General features: G+C 36.9%; 3 protein-coding genes across 3 annotated transcripts in view; all 3 read left to right on the forward strand.

Annotated features, from left to right (window-relative positions):
- The first annotated feature begins 541 nt into the window (after positions 1 to 541).
- Positions 542 to 1,691, forward strand: LOC109005697 (thaumatin-like protein 1). The gene is made up of 2 exons (XM_018984740.2): positions 542 to 641; positions 944 to 1,691. The coding sequence occupies exons 1-2, from the start codon at positions 587 to 589 to the stop codon at positions 1,615 to 1,617; spliced, it is 729 nt and encodes a 242-aa protein (XP_018840285.2). The 5' UTR covers positions 542 to 586; the 3' UTR covers positions 1,618 to 1,691.
- A 4,018-nt stretch (positions 1,692 to 5,709) lies between these two features.
- Positions 5,710 to 6,781, forward strand: LOC109005691 (thaumatin-like protein 1b). The gene is made up of 2 exons (XM_018984730.2): positions 5,710 to 5,767; positions 6,099 to 6,781. The coding sequence occupies exons 1-2, from the start codon at positions 5,710 to 5,712 to the stop codon at positions 6,779 to 6,781; spliced, it is 741 nt and encodes a 246-aa protein (XP_018840275.1).
- Positions 6,782 to 8,462: 1,681 nt separating this feature from the next.
- LOC109005702 (protein SHOOT GRAVITROPISM 6) overlaps positions 8,463 to 26,139 on the forward strand; it is a 40,872-nt gene continuing 23,195 nt past the window's right edge. Inside the window, 24 exon segments of the mRNA XM_018984743.2 lie at positions 8,463 to 8,681; positions 8,770 to 8,860; positions 8,969 to 9,023; positions 9,144 to 9,275; positions 10,683 to 10,754; positions 11,896 to 11,986; positions 12,102 to 12,197; positions 13,384 to 13,462; positions 13,552 to 13,615; positions 14,000 to 14,103; positions 14,229 to 14,334; positions 14,694 to 14,783; positions 15,204 to 15,281; positions 15,522 to 15,589; positions 15,664 to 15,763; positions 15,862 to 15,984; positions 16,264 to 16,353; positions 16,491 to 16,556; positions 16,813 to 16,911; positions 17,008 to 17,082; positions 17,899 to 17,920; positions 17,923 to 17,957; positions 19,243 to 19,332; positions 19,727 to 19,848. Of these exon segments, the coding sequence (XP_018840288.2) occupies positions 8,642 to 8,681; positions 8,770 to 8,860; positions 8,969 to 9,023; positions 9,144 to 9,275; positions 10,683 to 10,754; positions 11,896 to 11,986; positions 12,102 to 12,197; positions 13,384 to 13,462; positions 13,552 to 13,615; positions 14,000 to 14,103; positions 14,229 to 14,334; positions 14,694 to 14,783; positions 15,204 to 15,281; positions 15,522 to 15,589; positions 15,664 to 15,763; positions 15,862 to 15,984; positions 16,264 to 16,353; positions 16,491 to 16,556; positions 16,813 to 16,911; positions 17,008 to 17,082; positions 17,899 to 17,920; positions 17,923 to 17,957; positions 19,243 to 19,332; positions 19,727 to 19,848 (1,988 nt within the window). The 5' untranslated portion in view covers positions 8,463 to 8,641.

A 26,139-nucleotide genomic window follows, 5' to 3' on the forward strand; every position in this document is an offset into this window, starting at 1 on the left:
AATATTTTTTTACAATTTTTTATTTTACTACATGATTAAGAAAATATTTTTTAATATATATTTTTTACTTTTGGATTAAAAAAATATTTTCTTAATAATATTTTTATTTTATTTTATTTTTTTAAAATATTAAAAAATTTATATAAAAATTATTTAAATAAAATATATATTAAATAATACTACAGCCCCAGCGAGAGCTCAGCGGGAGCTGTAGCACTGTCCTTTATATATTATGACTTACGTAGTCGTACGTACTGACATTATGAGATTTTACGTTCAGCTTGTATATATTAATCTCTGTTCAGAAGGCCAAGAAAAATATAGAAAAATTACTTTAATTAATAGGCATATCGTGTGCGTATCCCATAGTTATATACTTACACTCAACCAGTCAATCAGCCAATGATCTTAAATTAAATTCTACATAATTAATACCCTAGATTGTACATTAATATACCCACCTGTCATGAATCGTAATATTGAAAACTTATTACTATATATACACACACACATATACATATATTTGTATATAATAGTTTCCCTCATCTAAACCTGATCATCACACACAAAAATCATCATCCGAGCAATGGAAAACAAAGCAGTACTCCTCGGTCTTACCTTTGCTTACCTCTTCTTCTCGAGTAAGAACCTCTGATATTATTATTCCCTCTACTTTCTCGATCTCCTTTTTGGTTTTCGATCATTTCTCTGGTTCTGAAGCATTATTTTAATGGACCAGCAATTTTTCGGGCACGTACGTTCACTTTCCTGAAATGGCCTTAGTGATCTTTCTTTAATTTCTTCCTTAATTTGCTAGGTGATTTTTTTCCTACAGTACTAATTAATTATGATTTTTCATTGTACGTGTTATATATAGTACTTAATTAACGTAAATATATATATATATGATACTGATAAACTTAATTATCATGCGCGCATGTAGGGGCTCACTCGGTTGCATTCACAATAAAAAACAACTGCCCCTACACGATATGGCCAGGAACATTGGCTGGTGGCGGGCCTCAGTTATCATCAACCGGGTTCCAGCTAGACTCCGGAGCTTCGTTAACCCTTGATGTTCAACCCAAGTGGTCAGGCCGCATGTGGGCTCGATCCCACTGCTCCAATACCAACGGCAAGTTCACTTGTGGCACAGCCGACTGTGGCTCTGGCCAGATCACATGCAACGGTGCGGGTGGAATCCCGCCGGCCTCGCTCGCAGAGTTTACTCTAGCAGACAATGGCGGACAAGATTTCTACGATATTAGCCTCGTCGATGGGTTCAATTTGCCCGTATCAATAACACCGCAAGGCGGCTCGGTTGGGTGCCAAAGCACGAGCTGCCCCAAAGATGTGAACCAGGTTTGCCCTCCGGAACTGGCAGTTAAAGGATCTAACGGGGAGGTTATCGCCTGCAAGAGCGCGTGTGAGGCTTTCAATCAGCCGCAGTACTGTTGCTCCGGAGACTATGGTGTCCCAGAGAGATGTCCACCGACGAAATATTCTAAGATTTTCAAGGATCAGTGTCCCCAGGCTTATAGCTACGCCTACGATGACAAGACCAGCACATTTACATGCACCGGTGGAGCTAATTATCTCATTACTTTCTGTCCTTGACAAGTTGGATCAATTGAAGCTGCATATTCCAATATTCCTTCCATTAATTAACAGACAAATGATGACGAGACATTAATAAAGCTATGTATATATATATAAATAAATATATATGGATAATTAATAAGGCCGCGCATGCAAGCTTGATTTATTTTCGCGGCCAATTATAAATAAAACATTATTCTATGGATTATTAATATGATCATATATACTTTTTAATAGCCGATTATTGTCTGATCATTTATAATGATAGGAATTAATATTTGATGTTGCATAATAGTTATACGTACAGTTTAATTTTCCTTAATTTTAGTGCGTATAACTTGCTTGCATGATCTATATCTAGAACTGTGGATGTTCACGTGCGAATATTATATATATATATATATATATATATATTAAGGTTGATGAGTACGTAATTCATCTCACCAAATTAATTTAATGTCTTAGATTCGCAACGCATGCACGAAGGATATTATCTTAATTTAAAATTATACATGATTGATAATTCAAGAGACAATTTTTTTTTTAACAATTCTATTTTAAATACGGGCCGGTAATTTTATAATATCAGTTATTATATAATTAGAAGAGTATTATTATTTTATAAAAATATGCTCTATTTTAAATAGAGTTGTAAAATAAGGTTGAAGCATTTGTACCGGCCATTTTTCAAAATACATTAACATTATAATTAATTGGGTACGTATATATATCCTCTATATTAATTAAAACATATATTGGTACGAAGAACAAACAAATAATTAATAGATACATTATTAGTAAATATAATTAGATCAGATAAATTTCAAGGATTCTCCTCGATCGAGGTACGTACGTAATAGTCAGATTTATTAGAGAAATTTTCATAATTGTACGTACCTATTCACGTGGACCGCCATTTTCATTGTACTTAATTATAAGGTTAATGCGCGCCTTAATTCGCATGCTTTCTAATTCAATGCAGAGGGCTATCAAAGGATGCAGACGATAGACATGATGCCCTAAAAGGCAATGGATCAAATTTATATATATATATATATATATATATATATATAAATGTATACACACACACTGGCTAATAAGGCCGGATTCTACACGTGTGCCCAGTTGAGAAATAAAATTGATAAAGCATGAGAAATGATAAAAAAAAAGAAAAAAAGCCACATAAAATTAAAACTAAGTCATGGATTTACACAAGTTAAAGTAAATTTAATATAAAGTTAAAAAAAGTGGGAGATCCATACAAGTCAATGTTTATCTAGTTACATAATTACAACATTGAGAAGTTTGATAAGAAAATATTTTAAGGGTTTAGGCTGTTGTTTCATTCACGGGACTGGCGGTGAGGACGTTCAATTTCTTTTGACGTTATTGTCCAAATTGACTTACTTCTGTACCAAGATGGATGACCTATTCATTTTTTGAAGTTTGTGTTGCAATATTTTGAAGATATAATAGATAGTCCTGTATGAATTAATGAAAATGTATAAACAAAGCAAAATTTTTTAAATTAATTAAATGGAATAGATACAGATTCTTTTTTTTTTTTAAATAGATCTATGGATATAAATGATTTTTAATTTTACATAATTTTTTGTTTTCTAAACAAATAAATTAGTTTAAAAAGTAGGCATAATGAATTATAGAAAAAAGAAAAATCCAACTCATCATCTCCTACTCTATATATCAATATATGATTTGTCATTGTTATCTTTATATTTAAACATACATATATTGATGTGTAAATATGTATATTTACACATCAAAAATAAAAATAATAAATCACATGTTGGTATATAGTGCCAGGATGATGAATACAATTTTTCTAGAAAAAATCGTTTTAAATCTAATATCTTTATTTTAAATCTGGCAAATAATTTTTAAATTGAGTCAAGTATTTTAAAATCTTCCAACTATTTTAAAAGTCCAAAATCATTTTAAATGATGTATTTGTAGTGTTATTGAACAAAGTTTAATTCTCAAGTAAGCCTCTTTATAGTTTGGAGCTCTGAAAATAATATAGTTTTAACAAATCATTTTATTTAAATGATTTTATTCTTTTAGGAATATTATTTAATATTTATTAATTTATTTTACTTTTGAAACTCTCATTATTTAGATGAATCTATTCTCCTAAGAAATTTTTATTAAACTCATCACTTTATTTTATGATGAAAAATATTAGTTGTAGATCAAGAATAAAAAGTTTGGTTTCAAAATTTAGTGTATTTCATTTCCTTCTCTATTTCTTACTCTCTTATTTCTCTATGCATTATTTTCACACTTAGATTAAAAATAAGACATGTGCAGGGCTAGGTTCGAATTGGCCAAAACCCTAATTCCCCCTCCCCCCCTTATTTCTTTCCCTTTTTTCCTTTCCCCCAACCCTTATGCGTCGTCCCCTCCCGTGACTCTACAGCAAGCCTCCCTACAAGCTAGTGTCGCCGCCATCAACAGCACTACAAGCACGTCGTTGCACCCCGCCGACAACAAACCCCTCCTCCCTTTCGGTTTCACCTTCAAATCCTATCTCTCTTTCTCTCGACATCTCCTTACTGATCTATTCCTTCTCTCCCTTGGGTTTCCTTCATCACCCATCGTCACCGTAGTCCACAACACCTTTGTTGCCACATCTCTCTCTCTCTCTCTCTCTCTCTCCCAATTCCCTCCTCTCCCTCACGGTTTCTCTTCTCCTAGCGCTGCCAACCTAACGTCTCTGCCTTCAAACCCTAGTTTTTTTTTTCTTTCCCTTCTCTTTGTTTCGTGAATCCTCTCAGCAGATTTTTTTTAGATCTAAATATATGTTACATATTATATTTGGTTTGGTCTAGTTTCATGTATATGGGTATTTATTCTTTGATTTCGAGTCAAAGGAAAGCCACAATATGCATATGAGTTATTTTCTTTCTCGTGGCTTGCGGTGGTTGTAGCTTGTGGCTGAGGGCGAAACCCTAACAGAGAGAGGGGTAGATCTAGGCTTACACGATGGCTGTTGGCTGAGATGTCTGTGTGGAAAGGTTGTGCATAGCTTGGGGTGTTTTGCTTTTCTTTGTTAGGATAGAAGATGTGTTGGTTATGTGTGGAGGCGTGTGGCTGTGTTTCGGATGATGTGGACGCGGTGGTTAAGTCTGGGTAAGGAGGTTTCATGCGGTGGATGTATATGGGGCTGGGCTTCTGTGCTGAAGAGGATGTGCAGCTGGTGTTAGACGGCGACTTGGTGATTTATGGTTGAAGAAACACAATGGCTATGGTCTTACAGTTTCTGCAAGGGTATTGGTGGTGGTGCAGGGAAGGCGATGGTTGGCAAATATGGTAAAAAAACAGTCGGCAAAATGAATGAAAAATACAAAAGAAATAAGAATTTCATGACAAAAGAAGGGACAAAACTGGAAACAAATGAATGGACGAAAATACTATTCATCCCCTATTTGCACTTATTTAATAGAGATAGATATAGTATGAAACAACTTCAAAATTACAGGACGATATATATTGGGCTTAATTACGTTTCATTAATTGTATAGTGAATAGATATTGGGTTTACTTATATGAGAAATTATATCTGTAGTCGTGAGTGCGTAAGCGCAGTGCAGTTGTTTTGAAAAAAGTGAATAAATACGAGACCCACATAAAAATAAATTAATTTTTTAATAGTGGACCCCACTTTTTTTAAAACTACTGCATAGCGTTTGCATACTCCACAATTGTATGTAACATTACTCTACTTATATTTGCACAGTGACAACTTTGACTTTGAGCACTTCACCATATATATAATATAAAATTATATATACTACACACATATATATATATATATATATATATATATATCCATGTATGGCAGCCCAATCTAACAGAGATTATAAAAATGATTACATTGCCAATTATTATGTATGGTAGTTTCCTTCCAAATTAAAAATGAATTGATCAGTCCCTGTATGCATGCCTTGCAAATTGAATATATATACTCTGATCTACATATTATGTTTTTGTCATTCATAAACTGATCTCGATTGCTTTCTTAAGTTATTTCCATCGACCGAAGTTCCAACATATATACATTTCTATAACTCGAGATTAAACCAAGCTTCAATGGCTATCAAAGGTCTCAATATCAACCTTATGATCGGCCTCCTATTGCTCATTGCAGGTAATTGACTAATTCGTCCTTTAGCATTGATCTCTGGCAAAAACTGGTATCATATATAATTATATATATATATATATAAATATATATGTATGTATGTATGTATGTATGTGCGTGGGCGATTTGTCATTATCTCGTTACATTTTCTTAGATTAAAAAAATATATATTGTTAATCTATCTTAATTAGTTTAAATTAATTTGATTTGCATAATGCTATGTACTGTTATTATCGTTGTGATGCCAGGGATTCGTAGTTTAATGTAATCAAAATGATGATCTAGTCATATATTATGATTAATCTGACAGCCAGGTGTGTGTATATATATTACTTAGGTAGTGCACACTCGGATCTGATCTTCAACTACGAGAACCGTTGCACTTATCCGATATGGCTTGCAGCCAGCCCGTCAATTGGTGATGCTGATCCCGAGCGTGGTCCGGGAACTTTAGAGATATTCTTTATGCCCGATCAATGGACTGGTAGCATTTGGGCTAGGACCAAGTGCACCACCAACGACTTATATTATTTTTCATGCGAAACTGGAGACTGTGGATCTGGCACAATAAATTGCCAAAACCCACCACCTACTTACCCCGTCACCTTGCTCAATTTCGATATTAAACAATCAGTGGTCTCCTATGAGGTGAGCTTGAACCACGGCCACAACTTGCCCGTCCGAATCCAACCGGTTGGGGGGTCTCTAATCGATGGAGCCGGGTCGTGCCCTATTGTAGATTGTGTTGAAGATGTGAGTAATGTGTGCCCGGGTAACCTAGTGGCCACCAACAAGGATGGTTTGTATGTTGGGTGTTACAGTGCGTGTGATGAGTTAAAAGATCCAAAATATTGTTGCACAGGGAACTTTACTGGTCCACAAGCTTGCCAGCCTAACGAGTACTCGCAAAGGTTCAAGCAATTATGCAAACTAGCCCACACCTATCCCGGTGATAATCAACCTCCGATTTATAAATGCTCTTCTGCAACGGGTTACAATATTACCTTTTGTCCCTCGTAAATTTACCATGTCAGAAACACTGGAATCAATGTTGTTGTCGGAGATTTTTGACAATTTCAAAAACAAATAACAAAGTTATCGAGGGATCTTAATGAAAATGTTTCGAGTCTGTGACTCTTTAATCTTTATGTTGTTAGCTATATATCTAATTAATTTTTAACCAATGCGTGCGAGGTCTGAATGATCGGCTCTCCCTTTTGTATCCGCTTACCTCTCTAGCAATCAATGTATAATTCCTAATATTTTATCTCTCTTTCAACTTGCTAGAAATCTATTAATGCTACTTAAAGATTTCTTTAGTACTATAGTGATGGATGAGATCCCATGCAATTTCTTTAAATAACAAGGCATTGACTTCTGGTAGTGTGAACTTTGTTCTCGGGCAAAACCATCAACCATGAACTATGAACAAATGTAAATATGCCAAAAGCCTGGAAAAGCTCGCATTGAGACGTTCTTCAATCTTTAATTTGTATGGTGAATCAGAAAATTCGAGACAAGATATTCTTGGAGATGGATCAACATAATTCCAATCTTTGAAATGCTCTCTCCCTTGTTCTGTTCATAATTATAGGATAATATTGACAAGTTTTACACGATAGCAACATAATAATATACTTATAATTTTTTTTTTTTAAAAACTAGTGAGACATTTCGCTATAAATAATTTTAATTTTACATAACTATATTTCATTTAAAACTGAATTATAATATAGTTATAAAAGAATTATAAATTTATTATATTCTCCACAATCCAATCATGGGCAATTTTATTTATTTATTTATTTATATATATCGGGGGTTATGCGATGCAGGGCTGGATACAACTCTGTTTTGAGTTTTTCTTCTTGTTTGAATTTGAAAGTTAGGTGGGTACGGATAGGTAACATATGATTGGTTTTTTCTGCTTATTTTTCATAATTTGGACGTTACCCATAATTTTCTTTGTTCTTGGCCATTGGCCATGCAGAACATTGCATTCAAACTTCAATGATCATATCAATGTGGTGAATCCAAATCAAAACTTGCCAAAATCAAAGCGACAGGAAGTGAGATGGGTCGAATCTCACTTTAACATTTGTAACTCGGCCTGTTTGTCTTCTAGTTTTATCATCAAAACATGATTTCTTTTCTGTAGAAAATATAAATCATCAATTATTATTATTTAGCCTCTGTTTGAATTGAAAATTCATCTTAATTTATTTTTTCTTATCATTCTAATTTTTTTAAATTTATATATAAAATATAATAAATAATTTAATTTTTTTAAATAAAAAATAATAATAATATTAAAAATTAATATTCTAATAATATTTTATTTAATTCATTCCAATTCATATTTTAATTTAAATTAGGTCAACATTATTTGTTTTCACAAATAATATTAAATGAGTTGAGATTAAAGTTAAAATTTGAATAAAATAATATTAGAATATATTTTTTTAATATTATTTTTATTTTAAAATTTTAAAATATTTATTTTATTTTATATAAAAATTAAAAAAATTATAATAATTAAATAAGATAAAATATATGGAAAAAAAGTAGGTAATGTCCGTGGCCTCAATACATTTGTAATATTATTTTGTTTCGCAATAAAAAAAAGTGCTTCTTCTGCAGAAATAAAAATAAAAACGATTTATTAGATGTTTACAGCTTTAGTTCGTTAACAAGTACCCGTATGAAGTTTCGTTCGGGGGGCCCTCATCACCGCCGCGCTGTCTCTGCCCTCTCGGACAAACAAATCTGTCGCCTCGCGGTCTCTTCTTCTTCTTCTTCTTCTTCTTGAACTGGTTGTTGCTCCAATTCAGTCATTCATCTTTCTTCTCTTTCCTTCGCCACTTGCGTTGAATTTTCTCCATGGCGTCGTCCAGCGCCGGAAGCTCAATCCCTGCACCAGGTACGTCCCTTATGCACGCGCTTTTCTTCTTATTCTTCTTCCCCGGTGTCTGATCTCACATTCTGTTGGTTTTTCTTGGGTCTCTCAGAGGCCGTTCAGGTTCTCGTATCGTTGCTAGGAGACGAGTCCCCCATGGTCAGAGAGTCATCGTCCGCTTCTCTCAAGGACATCGCGGCACTGTACCCCTCTCTCTCCCTCTCTCTCTCTCTCTATATATATATCTATATGAATACATATTCGGTAGAGTTATCTTGTTAATTGGACCTAAACTGCGTTTGCAATTGTAGGAACCCGCTTCTAGTCCTTGACTGTTGCTGGGCTGTATCGCGAGGAGGACGCCGGGTACTGAATTCTATTGCTTTGGATCCCACCGTAGAAATTAGGGCTTGCTTCACTCTTTTTTCCTTTCTCTGCGTTAAATTTGCGGGGCGGTATGATTAGAGGTTTTATCAATGTTCACAGCGTTTCGGAAACATGGCCGGGGTTTTTCAAGTGATGTCATTCGGAGTGCGCGCCTTGGATAAGAAAGACGTGGATCCTCTTTTCATGGCGAAGCTGGCGAAGATTGCCACGGCCGAGATGATCTCGTCCAAGGTATTTTATTGTGTGAAAGCCTTCATTTTCTACTTGGCTTATTTGTTGATTGTTGCATCAGTTGTCTGACCAGGCCTGGCAGCTTAAAAGCCATAACTTCGTTGGAATAATTGATAAGAGCATGCTTGGGTAATGAGATGTGATTAGAATTTTGTGAATAGTGGTGAAATGATATGAGTTAATACGTTTTATTGGGTTTTGAGAAAGGAGAGTGAAAAAATTGAATATAATTTTTGAATATAATTTTGTTTAAAATTTGAAAAATTTGTATTGTTTTTTGTGTTTTGTTTGGAAGTTTGGAAAAATTATAGTGATTAGATAACAATTAAATGAAAAAGTTGAAAATTTAAAATTGAAAAATATTTTGTGTTGGAGTGATGTTTGTGAAGGAAATTATAAAATATTTTGAGATGAGATCTTTTTTATTTTTTATTTTCTTTTGATAAGTATTTTGAGATGAGATCTCATCTCATCTAAGTGTCCAAACATGGCTGTCCATCTGCCCATGCCAACTTCAATACAAAGGTTTGGTTCCAAACTTGGGTTAAGTCGTTAAACCCTAAGGAGTATGTCAATTATAATTACCATGCCTTGAAATCTGTTTTGTTGATGCTATGTAACGTATTGCCTCTGGTATTTCTTCCATGATCCATGGAAAGCGTTAATCATATCCATGTGAAACCCCAAAAGGTCTAGTCAAAGTGATAATTGGAACTCTTTAGAATCATTAATAAAGTCCAATTTTACCTTATAAGGATATCATGCTAGGCTTGCACCTGTGCAACACATTCTCGGTTCAGCCACTCAATGTGGGACTTGCCTGATATTGGAAAAGAGAGTAGATGTTTCGGGTTGAATATTACTTATCAGTGGAGACAATTTAACATTTCTCCAGACATAAGAATTGTTTGTATTTAACATGCTGATGGGAAATCTAGTCATGTTAGAAAAGAGTCAGTCAAAGGGTCATTATTAAATGAGTCTTCTAAGACCTCTAAGTTGTCTTTCCCGCTTTTGGTTTCAAGAGATTCTTAGGCTCTATAAATATGTGCCATTGTATGGATATCTTGTGACGTGTGAAATAATTGGGCCTTGATCACCATCATCCTTTGAAATTCATAATTTTAACTTGCAAAGCTCCTGCCTTGGAGATCCTGTTGCTTGCTGCTCGCATTTACAAGTGGCCTTTTTTGTATTGGATGGGACTAGTTTTAATGACTTATGCAGTTTTTTCCAGCTCTTAGCTTCTGATTAGGTGTCTTTCTTTTGTATTCTCCCTGTGTACTTGGGCTATGCCTAATTAATTATGAGGATTAATAAATGTTCTTATAAAAAAAATTACAAGTGGCCTTTTCACACTCAATTGACTTTTCCTTGGTACAACTTTTATGTTTCTCTTTGATGTAGGAGCTAAATGCTGATTGGCAAAGAGCTGCAGCAAGCCTACTTGTTTCAATAGGCTCACATTTGCCTGACTTAGTGAGTTTCTTTCTTTGTTGCTTATTCTGAACAGTTTTGACAGTATATAGGCAATGTGAAGTGTGCTCTTTTTTAATATATATCTCAAAACTAATATTAACTTTTCCCATATATATTATAGATATAAACTCTCTTGAATTGAAAATTCTGCATACAAGATCATATGGACTATTATTCCTGTTGTATATTACCAAAAGGAAAGCTTGCTAAATTGGAAATTTCTTGTACAAGATGAAAGTGTTATGAAATTTTTATTATTAGAAAAGGAAGCTGATTAGACATTAAGAAAGGGGACCAATTGGCTGGTAATGTCAGGAGTATTACTCTTCAATTTGTTTAATACTATATTTGAGTGTGTCAGTTTTGGTGACATGTGTTCTGTGAAGCATTGCAATAGATCCCAAAAGGTTATAAGATTCATCCAAAATGCTGAAGTGGTTGGTTGTTTCAGCGGTGTATCTTGACTATAATGGCAGTTTGCAACAGTGAATATATCCTACCAGTATTTATTGTCTGCATTGTAACTGCAAACAAATCCTCCATTTCTTTCTTTCAAGATCAGCATTTGTACATTCTGGAATGAAGACTTTCTTTTAGCATATTGAAGAGCTAGCAACTTGGAATATTGTGAAGGATCTTTTCTTGAATTTCTTTAGTTAATCAAATCATGCAATAAGAATTTTCAGGAACATTTTTAAATAGAAACAGCATCAAAGTGTAGGCTTCTGCCAATCAGCAGTCTATCAATTCTGGTAGTGTGACTGGTAGAATGGTTTGGATCTGCACATTTCTAGCACCCACAGATAGACGATATGGTGCTAAGTTGTTTACTTGATCAATTTACTCCCCATCTTATCAGATCACTCTGGAATACCATATACGATTAATTGTTTCTTTTTTTTTCTTTTTTTTTTTTTTGGGGGAGGGACCCACTTTTGAAGTGATATTGATTGTTATAACTTTTTCACTTTGTGAATATTATCTCCAACCTTGCTGTGACTTTGGCTTTTCTCAACACTCTTATCAGATATTCCTGATATAACATCAAATGGGTCCTCATTTAGCCCTCTTGTCTCTTCCCCCAGGCTTTCCACAATATTCTTGATCAATTATGTGACTACTGATTTTCATGGTTTGGCAGATGATGGAGGAGATATTTCTTCATTTGTCGGGGCCAAATCCAGCTCTACCAGCTATGGTTCAAACACTCGCAGACTTTGCTTCTGCTGATGGTTATTTATCAAACTTCTCCATTCTTTGTGCTTTAGACCAACTATGGATGTTTCTTGTTTATTGCACTTTTTTGCTTAAACTAAACTGTTATCATACTCTTTAATTCTATTGAAGCATTGCAGTTCACTCCACGATTGAAAGGTGTGCTTTCACGAGTTTTGCCAATTCTTGGAAATGTTCGAGACCCCCACCGGCCAATTTTTGCAAATGGTGTGGTGAATTTCTCTGACTCATGGAAACAATGCGCATGACTTCTTGTCTTTAATCTCTTGATTTTAGAATGTATTTAGGTGTTCTTTTGTATACTTCTTGTGTACACGGGCTATGCCTATTTCATTCGTTTCAGTAAATTTACTCTTATAAAAAAAAAAAAAATTTCTCTGACTCATCATTGGGACATTTGATATCTGATGCAAAGTCTAGAAAATGCGATATTTGTTGATATGCGTTGTTGTGAGTTGTTTCTGAATCCCCGGATCTGTGTTTTTTGGCTTTCTTTAGTCAGGGCTGGAGTGAATGGTTTGTGAGGCATATACTGGGCAGACTGCATGATTGATAGATGTTTTGGAAATGGCCAAATTAGCATATCACGTACAGGCTTGGTTTTTTGCATTATAGAAAAGGGTTATTCAATTTTGTAGGAATACAAAAAGAAAAGCAATGGAATTATAGCTTTCATTGTTGTTAGTGAACAAGATAAAAGTTTAATCATAATGATACTTTTATAAGGACCTCTTCTTATGGCTTTGATTCCAATTGTCTGTCAATTTTGAAGAAGATTTATGCTGCTTAAGGAAAAAATAATATGATCATTGGCTTAGGTTTGTAGATATGGTTCCAATTGAGGTCTACGTATTAAATATATCTGAGGTCGGATCATAACGTGTGTTCAGTACTCCCCAACTTGAATTTAAACACCATCATTTCCAAGGCTGTTAGTCAACAGTAAAAGTAGAAAAACTTCCTAGTAATCTCATAGCTAACTTGACTGGTTCACCATGGATAATGTGATATCTGCTCTTTCTGCAAATATGGTTCTAGGTTGAGTTTTTGAGCTTAAGTAATTCTATGCAATCAACTTTTTCTCACCCTTACAAAAGCAAGTCTGCTCATATGGAAATTACATGTATGAACATATTGGATGAGTGGCCATCATTTTTTCACTCACTACAAGGATGCTCTCTGTTTCTGACTTTATGAGTTCCTTGGAAGTTTGTTTGCAAAGAATTTTATTCGAATACACACACGAGCGCACACACACATCTCGGTTGTTTTACAAACTTGTGAGTAAAATATTACGCACCTTTTTTTGGGAGCTGATTTTGCTTGAGACATTTGCTATTTTTTCCCTACACCATTAGCCTGCAAAGACGTAATATATGTTCTTCTGTTCCAGCATTCAAGTGTTGGTGTCAGGCTGTATGGCAATATAGTGTGGACTTTCCTTTGCATTCACTTCTTGATGGTGATGTCATGTGAGATCAATTTCTATTTTTACTAGTTCGTTTCCCTATTTCCTTGGTATATTTTCAGCATGCTTTGTCTGAACTGTCTTTTAGTGCAGGTCCTTTCTGCATTCTGCTTTTGAGCTTTTATTGAGAGTCTGGGCAGCTTCAAGGGATCTAAAGGTTTGTAATATTTTTATAGATGGATATTGTTCTTTTTTGCCTGCAAGCTCTTTACTTTGAACCTTGATTTTGTAGATACAACTCTATCTTGGCATCAGTTATTTTTCCATTTATATTCAGTTACCTTACCATTTTGCAGTGAGATGTTGAAAGAATATTTTAATGAAAAATTTAGTTTTCACTAGAAAAAAACATGTTTTTCAAGGTGAAATTTTATATGTTGGTGAACAACTATATCTCTATTATACTACTATTTGTAAAATATTTGACTTTTCTGTCTGGTTGGTTGGTTATACACATGTCTTGCATTTGTTTGTTTATATTTGTGGTAATTTATTGACGTGGTTTGATTATGCTGTTCGATTTAATTTTTGTTTGGAGTAGGTTCGCCTATCTTCTGTGGAAGCATTAGGTCAGATGGTTGGCCTTATCACCCGGGCACAATTAAAGGCAGCTTTACCAAGACTTGTCCCTACAATTTTGGAACTGTAAGAATGGTGCTGTACACTAGATTATCAGGAACATGGACTTACATACATCATCATCTATCTCATTCATATACATGAGAGTCAACTGCAATTGCATCATTGCACTGCAATTTTCTGTTTCTCAGATATAAAAAGGATCAAGATGTTGCCTTTCTAGCTACTTGTAGTCTCCACAATCTCTTATATGCCTCTTTGCTGTCAGAAAGTGGTCCTCCCTTGCTTGATTTTGAGGTAATGTGCTCTTCCTTCTTTGTATTTCCTGGTTATATATATGACAGATGTTGGTCTTATCCATTGAAACTTTGTCAACTTGACCAATGTGGGAAGAGCAAAACCTTTGATTGCAGAAGGATATATAGGAGGTTTCATAGGACTGGGAGGATGTAAAATTTACTGTCGTGGATTTGTGAGAATTAAGAAGATGCTGTATTTACATATACTTGGTTTATTTTTTTGTGTGTCTTCATAAGCTTTTATTATAAGCTGTTACAATTTCTTTTATAGTACAGAAATTGTTGATATCCTATATTTGAAACTCTTGGACAAATATAATTCATTTGGTGCTGGTTTACTTTTGTGATGGCATGTAGGAGCTCACAGTAATTCTATCAACACTTCTCCCTGTGGTTTGCATGAATAGTGAAAGCAAAGAGCATTCAGATTTCTCAGTTGCACTTAAGGTGTAATTTCCAACTCAGTTTTGTGCAACTTCTTTGGATATGATAACTACTCTTTCCATCCATTAGGGTGCAGCCTAGTGGTCAACTTATTGATAAAAAAAAAATTATGAGTTCTATTCCTTAAATTGCTTGTAGCCTGTAATTTGGCTTTGCTTCTTCTCAGTAGGATTGGGAGCAAGTTATTATTTGGCTCATGTTTACTTATATAAAAAAAATTATTTGGCTCATGTTCATTAGCTGAAAATCTTGTTTCCGACATTCCGTGTTTCCTAGGAATGTTTACTTGTCTTGTCTTAAGATGTTTTTAAGTTGTGTTTACCATGCTGTCTGCCATGTCTCGTGTTTGATGACGATAACTTTTCTAATCCCACACTGGACATCTAGTTTTCTATATCTAAGAAAACTTTTGCTTTATGACAGACGTATAACGAGGTTCAGCGCTGCTTTCTGACAGTTGGCTTAGTATACCCCGAGGATTTGTTTATGTTCCTTCTGAATGTGAGTCCCTTCCAGTTCAGATTGTTTTATGCCTTAACGAAAGTACTTTAATTTAGTATTCCCTGAGGATCTGTTCTTAAGATTATATACGAATTTGTGACTTGTTGTTTACTCTTTCGTTTTAAATTAAGAACAGTCATAAAACATTGTAAATAGTTTCTTCATTCGTAGGGGTTCAAGACTTATTTAGAGCTTTAATTTAGTGCACTTATTTTTATTTCCGGATATATCTGCTTCCAGAAATGCAGGTTGAAGGAAGAACCATTGACTTTTGGCGTGCTTAGCGTTTTAAAGCATCTATTGCCCAGGTTTCTTCTGTTTCTATATTTGTGGTTACTGATTCTCTTGCAGCAGCTGTCTTTCTTATAACTTCTATTTGCAGGTTGTCTGAAGCATGGCACAGTAAAAGGCCTTTACTGGTTGATGTGGTTAAGTTCTTACTAGATGAGAAAAATTTAGGCGTACGAAAGGCACTCTCAGAGGTAGGTTGTTATGAGCTGATAGACCTAGAGTTTCTTCTTTTCTTAAACTTCTTCTAAAAATCCCTGTTTCTGATTAAATTATGTTTTCTGGGTTTTAGTTGATTGTGGTTATGGCTTTGCACTGTTATTTGGTTGGTCCATCTGGGGAGGAGTTCATTGAATATCTTGTACGGCATTGTGCTCTACCAGATCAAGATAGAAACCAGCTTGAGAGCTCGAAGGTAAGTGTTTGGGCCTAGTGGCACATATGTTCCTTTCCAGTACAAGAGAGTGGAGGTTTACATCTGACTTCTATAGATAAGAAAACTTCAATTTTAATTTGTGGAGTGGCATGATTATTAGAAGAGAAGTTCATATTTACAATTTCGGATGGCCCAAATGATGGTGTCATATGCTTAAAAGAAAAGGGATGAAATTTTGATGATATTGGTAAATCCAACACTAGTGAATGCGCATTGTTTCCAGGTTTTTTTGTTTATGGCTCTCTAAATTCTTCTCAGGTGAAAATTGGGGCAGTTTTTCCGACAGAATTGAGAGCAATCTGTGAAAAAGGACTTCTTTTGTTGACTATTACCATTCCTGAGATGGAGGTATGTCATTATTGCTAACTCTACATATGCGGATATTTTAGTTGAGTTCACCTTTGGTGGGGGTTTTTGGTTCTTTCATGACTGGTATTGCTAAACCGAGTATGACATCTTTCTTTTTATAATATATGAATGTACAGCATATTCTTTGGCCGTTTCTGTTGAAGATGATTATTCCACGAGATTATACTGGTGCAGCTGCCACTGTAAGATTTTCTCAATAATTCAGTGCATATTCCTTCCATGCAGGGAAATTAATTTATGTTCTCAGGGTTGCCCATTTCTTTTTTGTATGCCTTGGTGTTTGTATTTTTTTTCCTTTAGTGTGATGCTGCCTTTTCTTGTTGGGAGTATAAACTTTGGATTCCAAATTGATGATGCAATTAGTATGAGAGGTGGCTCAAAGTTTTATATTGACATTTTTTTCTTTTTATGAATTCTTACACACAGCTGATTTTACAGGTTTGCAGATGTATTTCAGAATTGTGCAGGCATAAGCCCTCTTACAGCGATACTATTCTCAGTGAATGTAAATCTCGTTCAGACATACCAAGTCCCGAGGTAAAATCTTTGTTGGTGTCACTAAATTATTTAATTCTACTTCTCTTCTCCACAATACGACATAGTGCCAACAATATGAGTGGTGCATGTGTTTAGGAGCTTTTTGCTCGCTTGGTGGTGCTATTGCATGATCCTTTAGCGAGGGAGCAACTGGCAACTCAGATTTTGACGGTAGGCTTCTCTTAGTGCAGATTATGTAGACACTTTCTATGTATCAACAAGAAATTTGCAATGCAGTGTTCTCTGGTAGTACTTATATACCATTACAATTGATAGGAATTATCTCTTTTGAAAAACTTGAAAGGATGGGTGATATAGTAAGTGGAGGTTTTTGTATCCAATGTAAAGGAGAATATTTGGCTCTGTTTTATTTTGTTAAAGTGTGCCTGTGTTTGTGGATTATGTAACCATGTTGTGTGTAGGTTTTCTACCAGAACTTTCTGCTCTCATGATGCTACTAGACAGCCTTTGTGTAGTTTTAGCCAAACCCACACACGTTTTCACCCAGTAGTAAACATGGTACACAGCTCAATATAGTTGTATGAGAGAAGCACCTTCCAACCTTTGCATTCAGACTGTTTGGTACAAGGGGAGACAAAGGCCCTTTATCCAAATTCTCACTTGGACTCTTAGTCCAATGTCTACAACTGAGGCTACAAGGACTAAACCACCCTGGACTTTGGTGCCCCAGTAGCACAGGGCTTACAATCAATGCATCAGCATGGCCCTGCGGAGCCTTTTTGTGCCCACTGCCACTTGGGCTTCTGGTTGTCACACCTGCAGAGGCTATCATTCCTTCCGCTTGCTGCCTGTCCCCGCACTATACTTACTTTTCACCAATATTTTCTCAGTCATGCTCCTGTAAAATGACTTTTTTTTTTTTTTTTGTTTTGGAGAAACATTATTGATCTGTGAAATATCTGTTTGCGTGTTTTTTTTTTATTTTTATAAGTAAATATTTGTTTGAGTGTTTTCATTGGCTTGCAGGTACTTTGCTATCTAGCACCTCTCTTCCGAAGAATATCATCTTGTTTTGGCAAGATGAGGTATATCGCTATCTGCACAACACTGATTTATATGTGGATGTTTGTTTTCCATTAAGTTTTAAGCCTTGCACAACACTAATTAACACTTGGAATTTTTTTTCAACCGAAGTTTCAAGCCTTTTATTTATTTTTTTGGGAAATAATTTATAATCTCCTCAAACTAACACCTAATCTGCAATCACCCTTTAAACTATCAATTATCACCCCCCCCCAAATGTACCAAATAATTGCGACGTACCCCATTTTCCTCTGAAAATTCAAAATTACCCCTAACAATTTTTTTTGATCAGTAATCAAAGTATTTTATTCATAAAAGTAGGCAAATACAGGGAGTATACATGAGAAATACCTAACTAGAGTTTACAAACGATAGTAAAAAGTCTTGGACACTTAGTCCGTTACAAACAATGGCTCCCACCCGTGAAAACAATGTTTTAAAGAAAAAGACTTTCAGCTCCTCCATTGTCTTCTCGCAGTTTTCGAACCTTCTATCTTTTCGTTCCCGCCATATACACCAACACATGCAAATAGAGACCATTTTCTAGATTGCTGCGACTTGTGAATTCCCTTGGAGACCTCTCCAACTAGCTAGAAAATCCACCAATCTAAAAGGCATGACCCACGATATGCCAAGTCCTGTAAGAAAATAGTCCCACAAGGTCTTTGCCACCTCGCAATGTTTCTGCTGATTCACCCTCTTTCTTACACGTGTAACCCCTAACAATTAAAAAAAAGACGACCCAATTGAATTCAAAAAATTAAAAACAAAAAGTGCTGGCAGCTTCTTTTATTTATTTATTTATTATTATTATTATTATTATTTTTTTAATTTTTAAAAATTTTCAGGAATGGTATCTGTCACCTATTTTAGGGGGGAACATTGCAATTTTTTGGTAGTTTGGGGGTGATTGCTGAAATTGATAGTTTGTGGGGTAATTGCAAATCAGGTGGGGTGATTGCACAATGGGTGATTGTTTGATGGGGTTATGAGAATTTCCCCCATGTTTTTTTTTTTTTTAATCAGTAATGCAATTTTATTAAAAAACACAGAGGAACTCGACCCGAGTAGACGGAAGTATACAAAAGGATACACCCAATTAGCAGGAAGATCTTTGTCACTGTGACAATAATTTAATAGATTTAGATGGTATATGAATTGTTCTGACTTCAAATTGGCAATCCTTTGTGGTTAGGCTTCTTAATGTATATCTTGTCGTGATCTGTCATATCAGATAAAATGATTTTGCATTAGAATCTAATTAATTTTGTCTTTACTAAGCTCTAGATTCCAAAAATGAAGGCATATGTCAGTGACACGGAAGACCTAAAGCAGGATGATTCGTATCAAGAGACTTGGGATGACATGATAATAAATGTACGTCTTTGACTTTATTGTTCAGATGATATCTGTATCTCCTATCGTCATTATAGCTTGCTTAGCATCTTATAAGCCCACTGTAGTTTGTATGGGGATGTTGGAAGTAACATTTATATCATATTCTTCAATTTGATTTTCATGGCATTTGAACTTGAAACCAATTCTTCCAAACAAGTGACAGATGTTCCAGCAAAACTGTCTGAATTATTTCTGAAAGTTGTATAATATGTATACTTTTAAGAGGTGCACGAAGAAACAATATAACTCTAATGTTGCTAGAGACTGACTGTACACATTTCTGAGTGCCATAATGGAAGAAGATATTTGCTTGGAATCTAAGGCACCTTATTGTAACATCTATCTTTAATGTGTCTTTTTCTTTGGGTGATAGTTTCTTGCAGAGTCCTTAGATGTGACTCAAGATACCGATTGGGTGATATCTCTTGGTAATGCTTTCAGCAAACAATATGAGCTCTATACTTCCGAGGATGAACATTCTGCGCTTCTTCACCGGTATAGATGCCTTAATCCTATATTAGTCTATTGGTTCAAGGAGACACCATTGAATTTGATAGTTCATTCACTGATAAAAAAAAAATGATATTGCATTCTTTTTTTTTGGTAAGTAAGGAAGATATTTTATTAATCCTCGTAAATAGACGAGGCCCAGGTACACTAGAAGTATACAAGAAAAGCCTTGTTACAAGCTAAGCGCTACGAAAAGCAGCATAAAAGTCATTAAAATTTGTTCCAAGCAATACAATAGATGATGCCCAAAGTAGCAATGTATGAAAGAAAAAGTCCCTAAACCCATTCGGTGAGCGCTCTCTACCCTCAAAACAGCAACCATTCCTCTCATTCCATGTGTACCACATTAAGCATAGAGACATGATCTTCCAAATAACCGCGATCTGCCTGTTGCCCCGAATGCCTCTCCAACATGACAATAAATCTATCACCCTCCTTGCAAGTCGGTTTGTCATGGGCTATGCCTCTTAGATTGGTGGACTTCCTTGCAAGTTGGCGAGGCATTTAGGGTAACTCACAGGTGGCGGCCATTTGGCATATGGTTCTTATTTGTATGTGTTGCTATATTTGGAGGGAAAGAAATGTAAGAAGCTTTGAAGACTGTGAGAGAACAACGGAGGAACTAAACTTTTATTCTTTAAGACATTGCTTTTATGGGCGGGAACCATTGCTTGTAACGGTCTAAATGTATATGAATTTCTTCTTTCGATTGTAAACCCTAGCTAGGTGTTTCTCATGTATACTTCCTGTGTACCAAGGTTTTGCCTTCCTCTATTAATAAAACTTCTATGATTACCTATAAAAAAAATCTATCACTCTCCTAGGCATTACCCATGCAATGCCAAGTCTTGTGAATATTTCATCCCATACAACCTTGACTACTTCACAATAAAGAAGGAGGTGATCCATTGATTCACTATCATGTTTGCACATGAAGCGCCAATCTATTATGTAGAGGTCACACTTTCTCAGCTTGTCGATAGTCAATATTTTCCCATGAGATACCAGCCAGCAACAGAAAGCAGCCTTTAGGGGAGCATTACTCCTCCAAATGCACTTCCAAGGAAAGGCATTCGGGGAATGGATCAACAATACCTTGTAGTAGGATCTGACTGAGAAGTTCTTGTTCCCCGTAGGTGTCCAAAGCAATCTATCCTCCTCATCTGCTGGTAAATTCAGCGCATATAACACGCTGTAAAAGTCAGCACTGTCTCTCATCTCCCAATCTTGTGCAGCTCTAATAAATCTCATTGACCAAAGAGTGGAATCATAAGAGGTGTCCATGTTATCATCCACTGAGGCCTCTTTATCTAACGCAATCCTATAAGGATAGGGGAAATTGTTCTTCAAAGCAGCAGTGCCACACCGAATGTCGTGAGTGCCCTTGCCCACCTCGAGTCTGTAATTAAAAAGTAAGTCATCCCAACCATTACGAATAAATTTCCAAACACCCACACCATAAGCCCCTCTTACTTCATTAGAGCACCAACCTCCCCATTGCTCCCATACTTAATGTCGATAATGTTCCTCCAAAGAGCATCTCCTTCCTGATGATACCGCCATAACCATTTTTCTAAAACGACCTTATTGAAAGTTCTCAATTTTCTAATCCCCAAACCATCGTAGGACAAAGGTGTGCAGACTTTATCTCACTTAATCAAATGAAATTTTTTCACGTCCTCTAAACCGCCCCGCAAGAAATAACGAAAAATCTTCTCCAATCTGTTCGCCACTCCTGCAGGCAAAGGAAATAAAGATAGAAAGTATGTTGGGAGATTGGATAATGTGATCTTAATTAATGTGATTCTGCCACCTTTTGATCTTCTCAACAATCCCATCCTACATAGCCTTGGATTTATGAGGGGCCCCCAAAGGAAGTCCAAGGTACTTCATGGGCAAGGTTGACACCTTGCCAAGTCACTTAAATTATTAACCGAACCAACTGGAACTATTTCAGGTTTTGATAGATTCACCTTAAGATCGGAGATAGCTTCGAAACAAAGCAGGAGTGCTCTCATGGAACAAATCTGATTGGGGTCTGGCTCACAGAAAATCAGCGTGTCATCGGCCAAAAGTAGGTGAGAGATTGATAGACTACCCTGTGAGGAACCACCCACTGAGAAACCCGAGATGAAGCCCGTATCCGCCATCCCTTTCAACATTCTACTCAGAATGTCCATTACTAAAATGAAAAGAAGAGGGGATAAAGGGTCCATTTGTCTCAAGCCCCGAGAGCTATTAATGAAGCCTTCGGAAGTGCCGTTAACCAAAATAGAGAATCTGACTGTTGTGATACAATGTTTGATCCACTGATACCATCTTTCCCTAAATCCGTACCTTCCAAGTATATGCACCAAGAAATCCCAATTTATATGGTCAAAGGCTTTTTCCATGTCCAATTACATAAGATACCTGGGAATTCGGCTTTGATTCTACTCTCCAAGCATTCATTAGTGATGAGGACCAAGTTTAGTATTTGCCTTCTTTTTACAAAGGCGTGTTGGGACTTTAAGATGATCTTCCCCATGACTTCGCTTAACCGTTGGGCTAGAACTTTAGAGATGATCTTGTAAACCCCACTCACTAAACTTATAGGACGGAAATCTTGCACCTCTACTGACCTTGCCCTTTTAGGAATAAGGGCGATAAATGTGGCATTAAGGTTTTTCTCAAATCTTATAAAATAGTGAAATTCGAGAAAGACCTTCATGATGTCCTCCTTGACAATGTCCCAACTAGCCTAGAAGAAAGCCATTGTGAAACCATCTTGGCCAGAGGCTTTGTCTTTGTCCATCCCTTTTAGCACACTAAGCACCTCCTCCTCTTCGAACGGTCTCTCCAACCAAGCCGCACTCGATTGATCGATAGAATAAAAAACCAGCCCATCTACCTTGGGTCTCCAATGATGTTGCTTCTTTAGAAGCTTATCATAATAGTGGACAATGTGATCCTTGATGGTGACTCTATCCGAAAGAACCATCCCTTCTAAATGGAGGACCTCGATGGTGTTGTTTTTTCGATGTGAGTTAGCTACTCTGTGGAAAAACTTAGTGCTCTTGTCCCCTTTCTTCAACCAAAGGGCTTGAGATTTTTGCCTCAAGGAAATCTCCTCCATAAGTGTGATTTTTTCCAGCTCAGCTACTACAACCATTTTCCTTGCTTTGTCATCATCCGAGAGGACCCCATCCACCTCTTTTTCATCAAGACGCTGCAACTCATGAAAAAGTTATTCCATTGGTCATTAATGTTCCCGAATACTTCCATGTTCCATTTTCTCAGATCATTTTTCAAAACTTTAATTTACCTTGCTAAAACAAAATTGGGAGTGCTCGAGAATTGATATAAGGACCACCATGTTTTAATATTGTCCGTAAACCCATCTACCTTTAGCCAGATGTTCTCGAATTTAAAATATCTCCGTCTCACGTGGAGACCCCCATAATCCAATAAGAGAGGAAAATGTTCAGAACAAAGCCTAGGGAGTCGTTTTTGGCATAGGTTGGGGAAGTGGGCCTCCCAAGACGCAGAGACAATGAATCTATCCAGCCTAGACCAAGCCTCCCGTTAGACCAGGTATAATCTCCCCCAGCTAAAGGTAGATCAACCAAATCCAGCTCGAAAAATAAAGCTGAGAAGTTAGCCATGGCTGAACCCGAGCTAGAGTCCCTTGACCTTTCACTCGAAAATCGAGTGATGTTGAAATCACCTCCGATACACCACGGGCCATCCCACAAACTGCACAAACCAGCAATCTCATACCAAAGAAACTTTCTATGGATTTCATTATTGGGCCTGTATACTCCTACGAACCCCCACCCGAAACCATCTTCCACATTCATGAAAGTGCAAGCTACCAAAAATTCTCCGATATTCTCCTCCACCAACTTTACTACTCTCTTGTCCCACATCACAATGATGCCCCCTGAAACGCCTTTAGAAGCGAGGCTGGTCCAACCCACATAAGAGCAATGCCACAAGTTACTTATTATGCTTCTATCAATAAACTTCAGCCTAGTCTCTTATAAACAAATAACGTCAGCCTTCCATTCCCTTATTAAGTTCTTCACTCTAAGGCTTTTGCTTGGGTCATTCAGTCTCAGGACATTCCATGAAAGGATAGGTAGTTATTTCTATGAGGGGCTGTCCTGCTTCGATGGCTGTAAGGAGTGCTTTAAACTGATCCTCAAAACCTTCGCAAGAGATCCTATGCAATGGCAAATTTCATCTACTTCTTCAGGACCCAATCTGACTGTGAGCTAATCCATACTAGCGTTGGAGGCAGAGAACAAATAGGACTGGGTTCATCCCTCGAATCCCCCAGATTGTTAAAGGTAGAGATGTCTCCAGACTCCTTGCAAACTAGTTGTAAAACAGACCCAATTGATGACCTGTCATCCGAGAGTGCCTCATCTTCGGGAGCAGTCTCATCCTCTTCTTCCAACGTGCACAAAGCCCTGGAGGGGGACTCAACAACAACCACCATAACTGACCCCTTGGCAGAGTCTTCTTGGGTCATTTGGAGAGTGCACTGAGCCTTGGAAAGAGCCTCTAGAGGTTGTGGAGGATATGGACTATCAGAACCTTTGAATCTTGCGGCCACCACCTCATCGCGGTTGTTGATCCCCTCCAAGGCCGAGAGTTGTTCCAAGTTGTGTACTGTAGGGACGACAGTGGTCAGCGGTTCTATCTGTGTCGACGACAAGCTCCCGGTGGCCTGAGAACAAGCGGCAGCTTCATTCTGAACTAAACTAACAATCGTCGTCGCCTCTATGATTCTATTCTTCCCTATCGTGGCCTTATTTTGGACCTTACTTGGGCCTGTAGGGTCGCCGGCGGTTCTTTCTATGTCATCAGTGTGGTGGCCGGCACAACTGCCAGAGGATTTGGGATTCTCAGGTCTGATATGGAAACTCAGGCCCTAGATGCTTCCTTAGCCAGCCACTCAGAGACGGGCCTGATTGGCATCTTTCCAACTTTCAAGGGCCCCCTTCTGCTTGAGCTCAGTCCAGCCTTATCAGAACACGTTTTTTTTTTTAATAAGTAATAATTTTATTCAAAGAAATAGGCATAAGCCCAAGTACATAGGACATATACAAAGGGAACACCTACTACTTCCAAAAACAAAAGACACCAGAAAAACTAAAACAGAAGCCGGAAATTATCCACCATTACAAAAGCTTTAGCCCAAGAACTCAATGTACTCAAGAAAAAATCCCTAAGAACTCCCGAAGAGCGTTCTTTATCTTCGAAGCATCTCCCATTTCTCTCAAGCCAAATGCACCACATAAGACAAGGAGGAATCATCTTCCAAACCCTTGCCGCCTTCTTGCAGCCCTTCAAATCCTTCCACCCTACCAATAAATCCACCACTTCTCTAGGCATTACCCAATTTAATCCTGTCCAACTCAAAACCTCATTCCACAAGAATCTTGTCACTTCACAGTGAAGAAAAAGGTGATTTACAGATTCTCCATCCCTTTTACACATGACACTCCAATCAGCAATAAACATACCTCTCCTTCTAGGATTATCAGTAGTCAAAACTTTGCCCAAAGAAGCCACCCAACAGAAAAAAGCAACCTTAGAGGGAACTTTCACTTTCCATATACTTTTCCAAGGAAAAACACAACTACTTTGTCTTGAAGAACACATCGTAGGCTCTCTATACTTCATGAGCCTACTACCCTGACCCATAACCAAACTTGAGCCCAAGTCTACTTTCCTCTTTAACATGTTTATTTCCTCTAATTTCCTTGACAGTTGTGCTCTGACCACCCACAGGATCCTTCTACTTCCCCCATCTTTCTACTATCGACAGAGGACCCCTCACCTCCCATGTCAGTTTGTGGAAAGAGACGGGTAGCCGCAGGTGGGATAGGCCTGCAGCCGTGATCGTGATCTCCTACACTGCCAATCCCTTTACCCTTCGACCAACTCCTGTCAGCCACCATAGCAGAGCTGCTATTTGTCTGAGTACTCTCTGGTAACCTTAGGACTAAAGCGTTGGTGGCGCCATTTGAGGAGAGAAACCTCCTTGCCTCCATCTCACTACCAGTCTCCCCTCCCCTTCGAAAGTCACCATCTGTTCGCAACCTAATTGTGTTGCTTATCACCTTCTCAAGGTGGTAGGCAAAATCTTCCTAGCCACTGCCCTTCGAACCCTCAGGGACAATCACAGAGCCCTTCTTCTTGTCATTCTCGAGCTCTACCAATTGCAAGAAGCATCCCCTAGAATTAACGTGACGTTGAATGGTGAGAACTCCATCACCCACCGTC

The sequence above is a fragment of the Juglans regia genome, chromosome 3 (genome assembly GCF_001411555.2).
Source record: "Juglans regia cultivar Chandler chromosome 3, Walnut 2.0, whole genome shotgun sequence".
NCBI lineage: Eukaryota > Viridiplantae > Streptophyta > Magnoliopsida > Fagales > Juglandaceae > Juglans > Juglans regia.